At 37.3% G+C, this 13,459-nt stretch overlaps 1 protein-coding gene across 1 annotated transcript in view; it reads right to left on the reverse strand.

Moving 5' to 3' along the window:
* Positions 1-292: 292 nt before the first annotated feature.
* LOC116070570 (transmembrane protease serine 11D) overlaps positions 293-13,459 on the reverse strand; it is a 55,446-nt gene continuing 42,279 nt past the window's right edge. The window contains exons 8-10 of the mRNA XM_031342002.1: positions 5,739-5,998; positions 3,726-3,868; positions 293-598 (exon numbers count right to left, since the gene is read on the reverse strand). Of these exons, the coding sequence (XP_031197862.1) occupies positions 437-598; positions 3,726-3,868; positions 5,739-5,998 (565 nt within the window). The 3' untranslated portion in view covers positions 293-436. The remainder of the gene's footprint in view (positions 599-3,725; positions 3,869-5,738; positions 5,999-13,459) is intronic.

A 13,459-nucleotide genomic window follows, 5' to 3' on the forward strand; every position in this document is an offset into this window, starting at 1 on the left:
CTTGTTTGTTCGATATGCCAGGGCATCCTGGGAGATTTGTTTGGGAACATCAAATACTTGGGATGGCTGCCATTCTGACACTATTTGTTCTGTGGCCTCACATATTTAATGTTAGGACTACCGTTTTCTGTAAAATACTGACTTAACGTACCTGATTTCTCACTAGTACACCTTACCACCCCTGTAATAAACTTAACCCTGTTACTAGCCTAACGTATTTCCTTTCTTTTTTAGCCATGTTTATGTTTTTTTTTTCCCTCAAGAAAGTAAAAATTGGTACTGACAAAGAAATACCAAACAGTTAAACGATATTTATGTAATGGGATGTTCAGATGGGGCATTTCCAGTTTCCTTTGCAGTTGAAATGCGAAGCTATGGCATCTGAGTCGGGCACCCTTGGATACAGACATCGCGGCATGTTTTCTCCTCCGCTGCACTAGATTCTTGTCTGCTGTCTAATCCAGTTACGGTATGCTGTCACTCGAGTATACACTCCTGGCTTATTTGGCAGGCCACACTGATATCCCCAGCTCACAATGCCCACAACAAACCAAAGTCGCCGTGAGTCTTCTTGTACTAGCGGGCCACCAGAATCACCCTGAGGAGAACAAAGCAAATGATTATTCAAATGTAAAAGCAACCTTGAAATCGTTGGTCTATTTCTGTGGCAGTAGAGGAAGTTCAAGCTATTATACCAGCATATGTCTTTTTGAAACATGCCAAGCCATGCCAAAAAAAAAAAAAATTACTGAAATTGTTCAAGTATACCAGTAAGGCTGAGACTGTAACTCTCTCGAGGGAGCCTTCCTTCAGTTACATCCTTGTTGCTTCTCAGGCCTCGGCCAGGAAGACTTCTTTGACCTCTTCTTGCCTTCGTACTTCTTGCTTCCTGCCCCATTGGTTTCTTCCTATGATCGCATGTGATGTAGCATTTATATCGCTGCTTCTAAAAAGTCCTGCTTATTCCCCTTGGACAGATCTCCTTGTGTAAGTACTCCCTGTATTTTGATACTTGTCCAGTGTCTGTATTAACAGTCCTGTAGTGAAATCCATGAGGGAAGGGACGCCACTGCAACCTTGGTTTCTAGTCCATAGAAGATGCTAAGGAAATAGCTTTTGAATGAAGGAGTCTCTAGATGTGTCACTTAGCAACCTTTCTCTAGCACCTGGTATGAGGCCTGATGCATAATAAATCACCCACCTCTATTATTTTTTGTGAATAATTGAAAAGAAATTTTTACGACAGTAAGTAGAGCCTTTCTTATGAAGTATTTACCAGTCAATAGCAATAACTAACTGCCTAGAAACATTTATACGTGTAATCATCCAATTAGGGAGGTACCTTTAGAATATACTGTATTATGGGTTAATTCTGTGACTTCCCGGACTAGATGACCTGAGTTTGAGTCCTCTACCTATCAGGTATGTGAACTCCAGGAAACTCTTTAACAAATCTGTGCTGAAATACTTTTATTAATAAATGGCATTTTAAAAAAAAATGTGTTTAAGTGAGCTTAACACACAAAGCACTTCGGGCACAATTTGGTGTATAGTCAGTCCTAATAAAACCTAGCTATTATTACCAAATGTATGTCTAGAAAAGTTAGCCATTCATCTGACAGCTCATAGTAGTTGCGTTTTTCCATACCTATTTAATTAATGGTTTAGATGGAGAGAAAGGTCAGTCTGTGAATCACCAACGCGTTTGACAAGTGCTGTGTGGAGTTGCTGGTACCTCATTGCTTCGGATGAGACATCTGTGCTGCATTTGAGTAAGCCTCAGTATTTTGTTGTCAAGTTTTATGCTATTTTTTCTATAGTGGCAAAGTGTTCTGTATTGTATCTTATCCAACATGGACAAGCAAATGGTAATTATGAGTGCCACATAACTTAGGGTTAGTTTATCTGCCTCGTGTCTGACTTTTGAACCTGCATTTTTTTTCTCAACCTGATGATTCATGGAATATCTAGTTGCATTGACACACAGAATGTTACCCAGATGTGAGAATAGATATATCTTTGAAGGAATGTATGAAATTGATCTTGTAAACTGCTATGTAAAATATTATTCACTTATATTTTTTGAGGTATAAACACTGTGTGCTTATAAGTACAGTCATAAGTGTTGTAAGCACAGTCATAAGTGTTGTAAGTACAGTCATAAGTGTTGTAAGTACAGTCAGTGAGGCCTGGGGTGGATCAGGGAAAATTTCATGGTAGTGATGTTATGAAAGTGCCCGAAATGAAGGGCAGACTATGTATATGAAGAAGCCAATGGAGAGCTTGCAAGAGTAAGACTGAAGAGAACATTTTAGTTTGTTTTCTCCTCAAGCCATTGTAACCAATATTTTCAGTAGATGTGAAGTTGGTACCCTGGGTTATCATCTAACTGATGAGATCTTTAGAAAACTTCCATGATACTTGAAAATTTGTTTTCTTATGGTAAGTGGGAACAATTCACATAAAGGGAACAAAGATCTCAGCTGATAAATAACAATCTCTTGATAATTGATAACCTAGATCTCCACTTTTCATTGCTTGAAACTGTTAAAAATGTATCATTTGGGGAAAACACTTCTGGTTTGGGTTATAGTATTCTGTATGTACTGCCATTTTTTTCAAGATTGTGCGTGCTAACTTTAAAGCTAATAGCATTGAATAGGGAGGATACGTTTTACTCTGCATACAATTCATCAAGGAAAACAGTAGTGGATTCCTAAAGAAACTAGAGTATTTATAATGATGTTTAATTTCTGAACTATTTGTTTTTATGACTATATTGGTTTCATTTCAGATAAAGGAATGGAATCTGTTAAGTTTCATTAATTTAATTAAACTCTTAGTATTAAATTTTATGCTCATTACCATAAGGAGACAATTGTACATTTACTATTTTTTTTATATTTAACTTAAAAATTCATAAGCTAGAGAAAACCAGTTGCTTTTCCATTCCTTTCATTTTCTTTCCTGTTCCCCTCCTCTTTCCTCATTCTTCTTCCTCCTTCCTCCTCTCCATTCCTTCCTCTTTCCATCACTCTCCCCTCTTCCTGCCCTTCCCCCTTCTCTTTCCTTTCTTCTCCTTTTCTATTTATTATACAATTTAAGATATCTTGTAATTCAAATAATTAAGATATTGTATACATTTTGTATCTTTAATGTACTTTAAAAATTGGATTTTTTAGTGTTTGAATGATATACTATTTTTATTAATTGAGCTAAGGGTGAGTATTTACAAATAAAATAGTATAAATTAAAACATAATTATGTTATGAACTTCAAATGACTGATTGTTTTCATTGTGAATTGATTATCATATACATTTATAAAATAGGAAATGATTTTATAATTTCTGGGTACAATATTGAATACCGAAATCAAGCTTGCTAAGGCTTCTACTGCTTCAAAAACTTAACATTGTTCCTTGTGATAAGAGCATCAAAAGTTTACTCTCTAGAAATTTTGAAACAATACAATACTTGATTATTAATTGCACCCACAATGTTATATTATACTGGTTTGACCATCCATAGCAATTAACAATTAGTATTTTCATTCTAAATAAAATTTAAAACAGAATTTTATCTCTAAAGTTAAGGGCATACTTTTTTTTTTTTTTGAGGAGCAGGGTTGTATGTTGTAACTGTTCTTATCTTTTTGCCGGTCACAGGGTGATGTGTTTGACAATGCCTATAGATTCTCCATGGTGACATAGATAATCTTGTTACCTGGCATGCATCCACGGCCCCTGAACGCAGTCCAGCACAGAGCATTCCTGGCAAGACACTTCCACCGTAACCAGCTGGCGTATTGCATTCCTCCGAACTTACTATTCTGACCTCTCCTTGCTGTAGATTTGTGACTGCGTTGCCTATTTAGTATAAAAACATAAAGGAATATGAGTCTGAAAATATGAGTCAATGACTCTCTATGATGAATTTGAGAATGAACATGAATATTCTAAACATCTATGTTGGAAGAATGGCACCAGAAGATGCACACGAGAGTAAATCTGAACAAGACTGCTGTAGGAGAGAAGGGATAACTCCTTTAGGGAGATGAGATTTTCTTTTCTTTTTGAATTTTCCTTTATTCTCTTAGAGTTAATAAATTATTGGGTGTGGTGACACATGACTGTAATCCCAATATGTAGGAGGTAAATATAGTCATGAGGAGGTCAAGGTCAGCTTTAGTTATATAGTAAATTTGAGGCCATCCTGGGCTGCCATGAGAATCTGTCTCAAAAAAACAAATAAACAAAAAATCTAAACCAACAACAATAAAAACCTAATTCTTATGTTAAAATTGACTTACTATATTTAAAGTGTTCACTGATGGATTTTGGATTTGAAAACTACATGTCAATGAACAAACCAAAGAGAAATCAGTCTGATTTTCAAGTTAAAGAATTAATCTATGCTCTCAGTGCTCCCTGAGAACAGCACTGTCACAATTTTCCATGACTGGTATAAACTTCACCTATTATTTCAAGTCACTTGGTTCAAAGGAACAGAATGAAATATTTTCAGAGACAATTAAGACTTTTTTTTATGTGTTACCATGGTTGTAATACTCCAAGGAAACTGCCAATGTTTCTTTTCCATTTCCCACTAAATAGAATTATTTTTTCTTGACCATAACTCTTCCTTTAAATTGTGCTTATTTTAATTCCAATTTTATTTATTCAGTGAATGAACATGATCAATTTTTATCTATACGTGGAGTTCCTTGCTGTGGCTGCAGGATTCATTTTATACCAGAATAACTTAAGGGTCATACCTTAAAGGTTATTAAAACCCAAGGTTATACTCTTAAGGCCCCTTCTCTTCACAGAAAAATATAGACTTTCTGTATTAATAAGGGACTTATTGAGGGGGTTCTAGCCAGCCTAAGCATTGACACCCATGGCTCTGGAACACTTTGCCCACTCTACCGTCCCCCCTTGCTAAAAACCATTAGATTACATTCCTAAAGCTAGCCACCAAAGTACATTTCCTTATTCAGCTACTTCCTCCTCCTGAGGGTGAGTACCGAGGTCTGCTATCAAAGTATTGGAGCCCAACAATCAAAAACTCCCTTTTTCCTAATCAAAATGAACCAACTTACCCCAAGATAAGTTTTCCCCTTTTACCTTTATAAACTGCTATTTGCCCATAGGATACTTCTGTCTCCTTTCTATCCAGAGGCAGTTCTTTGTTCCTCTGGGACAAATACCCCTCCCCCCTCCCTGGTACTCTCTCCACACACACACTTGTTCCCTTTCTCTTCTCTTTTTTCCTTTATCTATTCCTCTTTGTGTCCCTGGGACAAATACATCTCCTTTGTGCTTGAGCTTGACTTCCCGGTCCAGACAATTCTTTATTCCTTCCCTTCACATTTTCCTGTTATCATATTAGAATTCTCTATGGTTTCTAAAGGTTCTTGTTTTACATTGCTGAGGCAACAGCTGTAGCTAGAGAAGGTCTGACAAAGATGTAGACGGTTCTGTACCAGAGGCCGTCCTCAGGCTCTTTCCTCAATCTAAGCGCTGACAAGGTTGGACATAGTGGTACAAGCCTGTATCCCCATTATTTAAGATAGATTATGAATTTGAGGCCATCCTGAGCTATCCACTGGATTCCACTCTGGCCTGGATTAAAATGAGAGCCTATGCCAACAAAACAACAAAATAAACACATTTACATAGGAACAAATAACAGAGGATTTGTTGTTGAACTGCTTCATTTTCCAGAGACGCTTACCTCCGTAAGTGAGAGAACCCCATCCTGTGACGTATGCCACAGAACCAGGGGTGATACTTTGGGTTGCTGCTGGGAGACATACCCTATGGATATTTCTGGTAAAGGTGACAGGTCTGTCAAGTTGTACAACTGCGATGTCATTGTCTCGAGTTATGGAGCTGTACCCGTCATGAGCTAAAATAGCCTTTACTCTCACTCTCAACCTTGGGCTTACTGTGGAAACCCCAAAGGTGGCTGTCCATTGCTGAGGATTAGGATAGCTAAAAGCAGCATACAATAAAACAAAAAGATAAAAGCACGTTACTAAATAGGGAATTCAACATCACTTCATACATCTGTACTTTGGGTTATATTTGAATAGTATTAGTTCTTTGAGAATTTAATATACTGTTTTGTATTTACCACCAACATCTTATGAATGTTTGCCTGAAATGTAATCACACAATTGTATCAAATTCTTTACTAGCAGCCTAGTAATTTTATTCTAAATATACAGAAAAAAGATTTTTCAAAAACACATCTTCAAATAATAACTTATTTTACTGTTTTTCTTTCCCAGTGAGTATATTCTAACATGTTAATGACAACTAGTAAAGGGGACTGTTATCATTTCTTCTCCTTCTTTGATATTCCTGTCCATGTAGCAAAGGATTCTGAAATAATTATCTTTCTATTTTAACTTGTTCCCTTGAATGTTGTTATTTTGAGAAGAAAGATCCATTCAAATAGTAATGAGGATGAAGGCTATCTTTCTTGTTAATACATGAATAATTTTTCTGTACTAAATTTGATATATGTTTATATATGTATATGTATATGTATATATAGTATGTATGTGCATGCAAATATGGACATATGCATAGAGAGATAATTTTCTAACATAAAAATGTAGGAAACTGGCTGGGTAGTGGTGGTGCATGCCTTTAATCCCAGCACTTGGGAGGCAGAGCCAGGCAGATTTCTGAGTTTGAGGTCAGCCTGGTCTACAGAGTGAGTTCCAGGACAGCCAGGGCTACACAGAGAAACCCTGTCTCGAAAAAAAATGTAGTAAATTAGTATTGTAACTTGGTACTATAGAGTATTTTAGGTACACCCTAAACAGACACATGTAAGGTAAAAAGTGGATAAGTTTTAGTAAGTCAAAATTAAGTACAATATATATACACTTATCTAGTAAATTTGAAACCCCAAGAAAGTGTTGGCAATGCTTAATATTTGAATTTTGAGATAGTCTCACATAGCCCAGTGTTGCTTAGAACTTGAACTCCAGATCCTTTTGTCTCTGAGTTCCAACTGCTTGCATTATACTGCCTCGATTCCCAGGAAATGTCTACAACCTTTGAAACCTTATAGTAATGTCTATACAAATAGTAAACAGACTTGGAAGCCATTGTAGAATGGGCATGGAATATTAATAGAAAAATCATGGAAAGTGAGGCCTACACACTTAAATATAAGAAGAGATGGTCAGACCAACTGGCTAACAAGCAATAGAAATTATGGCAATGAACACCTTATGTATACTAATAAGAATGACAAAATTTAAGCAGAAACACACAGATTACCAAATGACAGTTTGGTGGAAAGTTGGCTCTCTTGTATTACTAGTCAAACTAAACATTTGGAAATATTTATCTAGTTGCATATCTACTTCTGAGTACATATCATAAAAATTGCTAAATATTTATAGAAAGATGGTATTGCTTTGCATGTATGTACTTGTGTATGTAGAGCATGTGTTCTTTTTGACAGTGGGAAATTACTGCAACCTAGTAAGATGATATAAATATGATGGCTGTGTATAATGGGTTCCTATGCAGGAGCAGTTTAAACAGAAGGGAATTCCCAAGATTATGTGGAAACCATAAAGAATAATATAAAAGTTATACACACTGCTGTCATAAATTAAAAGCATTTATACATAAAATAACTCTATAGGTTTAATAGGTAAGTGAATATTTAGAAATATTTAAAATATATTAGGACAAGTAGGGCTATTGAGTGGAACTGGGGCAGTGGAAAGTAAGATCTATGAAGGGCAGAGGAAACAAAATAAAACTTAGGAAAGATTTTTTTTTTTTGGATCCTGATGAAAATAAACATTTTCATCTTTGAAAACTGTTTAACTTAATATTGCTCCTCAGATTGAAGGGAAGAAAAATTCAATCAAATAATAATCTAAGAGTTTTCAGGCCTGAGCAGCCTTCAGTCTCAGGGGGATCTTAATTCTTCCACCACCTCTCTACCCACCTTCATCAGACCTGTTGTTCCTGAACCATATAGGTTAGCATCCCTTCCTGCATTCATCTTTCTCACTCACTGAGTCCTCTTAGGCACCTCAAGCTGTTCTGAGCAATCTGCTACACTAGAGGGACCATTCTCCCTTGACCCCTCTGCTCACCTTTGTCAGACTTAGGAATCCTGAAGCATACAGAGCTGCTGACCCAGAACCATAGAGCCCAGTGAAACCCATCAGGGGCCTGACACACAAGGATCATGGTGAGTAACCCCCTACCACTACCTACTACAACAGAAACACTCAGGGACCAAAGCCACCCAGGTGGATAAAATCAACAAAAGCCAGGGCAGAACACTACTACTCTACTAGAGGAAGCCCTGGATATCTTAACACAACCGAAGCACAAGAAAATGACCTTAAATCCAATCTTGCAAAGATCATAGAGGCCTTTAAAAAGCAGTAAACAAATGCGGGAAAATACAATCAGACAGAATAAGAAATTAAAACTGTGTAAGACCTGAAAATGGAAATATAAAAGCAAACAAACAAGCAACCTCACAAACAGAGGAACTCTTGGGCACAGAAAACCCAGGGGAGGGAACAGGAACAATCCATGCAAGCATCACCAACAGAACATACGAGATGGAAGAGAGAAGCTCAGGCATAGAAGACACAATATAAGAAACTCACACAACATGTCAAACCTAAAAACTTCCTGACACAAAACACACAGGAAACTGAGATACCATGAAAAGAACTAATCTAAGAAAAAAAGGAATAGAAGAAGGTGAAGAATTCCAACTCCAAGAATCAGAAAATCTTTTCAACAAAAATCATAGAAGAAAACTTTCCCAACCTAAAGAAAGAGATGCCTATAAACATTCAAGAAGATTATAGAACACCAATTAGACTGAACAAGAAAAGAAAATCCTCCTGTCACATAATAACTAAAACACAAAATCTACAGAGCAAAGAAAGAATGTTAAAAGTGGCAAGGGAAAAAGGCCAGGCAACATACAAAGGCAGACCTATCAGAGTTATACCTGACCTCTCATCAGAATCTCTAAAAGCTAGAAGGACTAGACAGATACCTCCAACCTCTAAATACATCCACAGATGCCAACCTTGACTGCTATACACAGAAAACTCTCCATTACTGAAGATTGAGAAAGCATAATATTTCAAGACAAATCCAAATTCAAACATTATCTAGTCACAAACTCAATCATACAGAAAATATTAGAAAAAACTCCAACCAAAGGAAAATAACTACATACAAGAAAACACAGTAAATAAGTAGTTCCGTACCAACAAAAACAAGAGAAGCACACACATACACACACACACACACACACACACACACACACACACACACACCGCCAACATAAAAATAACAGGAATTAATGATCATTTTTCATTAATATCTCTCAACATCAATGGACTTAATTTCCCAATAAAAAACATAGACTAATAGAATGGAGGTAAAAACAAGATCTAACATTCTGCTGCATACAAGACACACATCATCTATGGTGATGGACATTTTTCCTGGGTTTAGTAGTCTAGGTTGGGATCTGTGATCTTTTTAGAGGTTGGAAGATATCTTCCCAGGCCCAGCTTTTAAAGTCTCTATTGAGAGGTCAGGTGTAATTCTGATATGCCTGCCTTTGTATGTTACCTGGCAATAGGGATAGACATTACCTCAGAGAAAAGGGTTGGAAAAAAGTTTTCCAAGTAAATGGACCCAAGAAGCAAGCTGGAGTAGCCATTCTAGTATTTAATAAAATAGATATTCAACCAAAATTAATCAAAAGAGATAGGGAAAGATACTTCACACTCATCAAAGGAAAACACTACCAGGATGATATCTCAATTCTGAACATCTATGCCCCAAACATAAGGGCACCCACATTCGTAAAGAAAGCATTGTTGAAACTTAAATTTCACATTGAACCCCACACATTAATAGTTGGAGACTTCAACACCCCACTGTCACCAATTGACAGATTGTCCAGAAAAAAACTAAACAGAGAAATAAAAAACTAACAAACATTATGAGACAATTTCCTGAACAGAACACCAATGGCTCAGGCTCTGAGATCACCGATTAATAAACGGAATGTCATGAAACTGAAAAGCTTCTATAAGGCAAAGGACACTGTCAACAAGACAAAATGAAAGCCTATAGATTGGAAAAGGATCTTCACTAATCCTACATCTGACATAGGGGTAATATCCAAAATTATAAAGTACTCAAGAAGTTATTATATCAACAACCCATGCAACTCAACTAAAAATGGGGCACAGAGCTAAACAAAATTCTCAACAGTGGAATTGTGAATGGCCAAGAAGCACTTAAAGAAATATTCAAAGTCCTTAATCATCAGGGAAATGCAAATCAAAACAATTCTGAGGTTCCATTTCACATTGGTCAGGATGGCTAAGATCAAAAACTCAAGAGACAGCACATGCTGACAAGGATATGGAGCAAGGGATGTGGAGCATTGTTGATGGAAGTGTAAACTAGTACAACCACTTTGGAAATCAATTTGGCATTTTCTCAGAACCCTTGGAATAGTTCTACCTCAAGACCCAGCTATACCACTCCTGGACATATACCCAAAAGATGCTGTACTCTCCCACAAAGACACTTGCTCAACTATGTTCATAGCAGCTTTACTCATAATAGCCAGAGCCTAGGAAACAACCTAGATGCCCATCAATTGAAGAATGGATAAAGAAAATGTATATCTACACAATGGCATACTACTCAGCTATTTAAAACAAAGACATCTTGAATTTGAAGGCAAATGGATAGAACTTGAGAATATCATCCTGAGTGAGGTAACCCAGTCCCCAAAGGACATGCATGGGATATACTCACTTATAAGTGGATATTAACTATAAAATTCAGGATATCCATGCTACACTACACAGACCCAAAGAAGCTAACCAAGAAGAAAGGCACAATCAAAGATGTTTAAATCTCACTTAAAAGTGGGAATAGGATGCTCATGGGAGGCAGATGGAGTGAGGAAACTGAGTGAGAGAAGGGGTGGGGAGTAAAATGAGAGTAGTTCTGGATCAGGTGTGGAGAGGGACAGAGGAGATGGCCAGATGTCTATGAGAATGAATAAAAATCGGTAACTGAAATGGGTGGGGAGGTTGGGGCATCTCCAGGATGTGACAGAGACTTGGGATAAGGAGGCACCGAAGAATCAATGGGGGTACCTTAGCTATGACTCATAGCATTGGGGATATGGAATATAAAGAGCTCATCTCCTGTAGCCAGGCTGGAACCCCAGTGGAACGATGGGGACACCAAGTGAATCACAAAATGTTCTTCATGTGGTACCTGAACAGCTGGAGTGGGGGCTGACCCAAAAGCTGTTGTCTATAAATGGGCTATGTTCTTCTAGCTTGGGGTGCCATGGTGGAAGAATACCTGGGGGGTGTCACCCTCTCAGAGAAGAAAAGGAAGGGATGGGGGAAAGACTGTGGAGGGGGTGAATGTGAGGGCAGTGAGAGGGATGTAAAGTGAATAAGGAAAAATCAATCAATTAATTAAAAGAGTTTTCAGACAGTAGAATTAATATAAAAAATAAAAATTATGTATATAAGATATTCTTGATTACACATAATGAACCCCAGTTATAAACTGTAAAGAAAAACTAAAACAAATACAAGCACTTACATGCAAATCTTATCTCTGCCACACAATAGCATCATTATAATTATGCCATTCCCTATAGGGATGCATATAAATATGGCGGCCCTAGCTTATGTATAAAATGTGACTGACTATGAAGTACTAATGAAACAGAAGCATGTCAGGCATGGCATTTGGAACCAAGTGCGCTGTCACAGACTATAGCTGTCATTCTCTTCATTCACAGCTCAACAAGTCGAGACTGTCTAGTTTGTATAAGTAAAGTCTTTGGAATTAAAGCCTAAATAATTATGATCTCTATACTGTTGGCATTCAATTCACCACTCGAAGAGACAAGTGAACTATCAGCAAACACAAAGATTACTGGGAAAAGTAAGAAATTACCATAAAATGTCCATCTCCATTGAGGAGATGACATTAGATTTCATTAGAGCTTCATCACTTCTGTGTACCTGGGTGTAAAGTGGTCTAATCCCCAACAAGTTCCCACTCATAGTTCTCAGTGACGATCAGGCAATTACTGAGGGTACCAGTACATGGTTCATAAAGTTTTTCAGCTCTAGTGATGAGTGGTTTTGGGGTGGCAAAAATAAAAGACGTTTCCTGCATTTCTTTGCTGATCATTGATGATACTTGGGATTATATCTTTCGAGATAGTGTTACCCTGTCCTCAGCTTCTACTACTGTGCAGATCAGATCCTGTTTCTCGTGCATCCTTAATTATGTTAAATGCTTGCTGAGTCCTGATATTTGCTTACCACTCTAAGGGTGTCACTGAAAGCCAATAGTGCCAGTCTTACCATTGCCATTTCAAATGCACTGATGTTTGAAATGGCCTTATGAATTTTGTTCCCTCTGTTACCTGAAAGGCAGCAGCAACTATGTTTGATTAAACCAGAATCTCATGATTTTAGAAGAATGTCTCAAATAAATTTCAAATTTGTTCAGCAACATTGAATTATAAAACAGCAGCATTAAAGAGAAAAAAAATGCATGTTTTCCTAGAACCTTTGTTCTAGGTTGTAACCCAGATGATCTCATGCTGACTCTGCCTTCATATAGTAAACAATTTTGTGAAGAACACTGCCATGACAGACAGCTTTCTCGCAGCTCAATAGTATTCTTTTAGAACTGCGAATATGTCAATGAATCCCAGTATAAACAAATGAGGAATTGGAAAGGATGCCACTGCAGAGAGAAAACTGTAGTTTGAGAAGTGTCATAGACAAGAAAATGTAGAAAGAGCCAGATGAGAAAAACTGTGCAGGTCTGAAGCACAGGCGGCGCACTCCGGGAAATGAGTTTGGGTTTATGTGACTGAGGATCTATTGGAATATATGCTAAGAATGCTGTTTTCTACTAATTAAAAAAGACTGAGAAAAGAGTAGATATGGTTAGGGAGTCATTGGAGTTTACTTTTCTGGGTGATATTTTGATTTTAGTTTCCCCCCAATTTTTAAAAATTTATTTATTTTCTAATTCACTTTACATCACAATATCAACACCCCTTTCTCCAGCCAGTCCCCTCTCACACAAATCCTTGTCCCATTCTCTACTCCTGTTTCCTCTTAAGAATGGGATGTGCCCCCTGGGTGTCACCCCACCTTGGTATATCAAGTAACTGCAGGACTAGGCACATCCTCTTCCACTGAAGCCAGACAAGGCAGAATTTTAAGCCTTAGACATCTAGTACCAACATATGCCTGAGTCTAGAAGATTTTCATTGTGCTGAACTAAAGAATCCTTCTCTTGTGATTGGGTTACCTCACTCAGGATGATATTCTCCAGATCCATCCATTTCCCTAAGAATTT

The sequence above is a fragment of the Mastomys coucha genome, unplaced genomic scaffold (genome assembly GCF_008632895.1).
Source record: "Mastomys coucha isolate ucsf_1 unplaced genomic scaffold, UCSF_Mcou_1 pScaffold22, whole genome shotgun sequence".
NCBI classification, from domain to species: domain Eukaryota; kingdom Metazoa; phylum Chordata; class Mammalia; order Rodentia; family Muridae; genus Mastomys; species Mastomys coucha.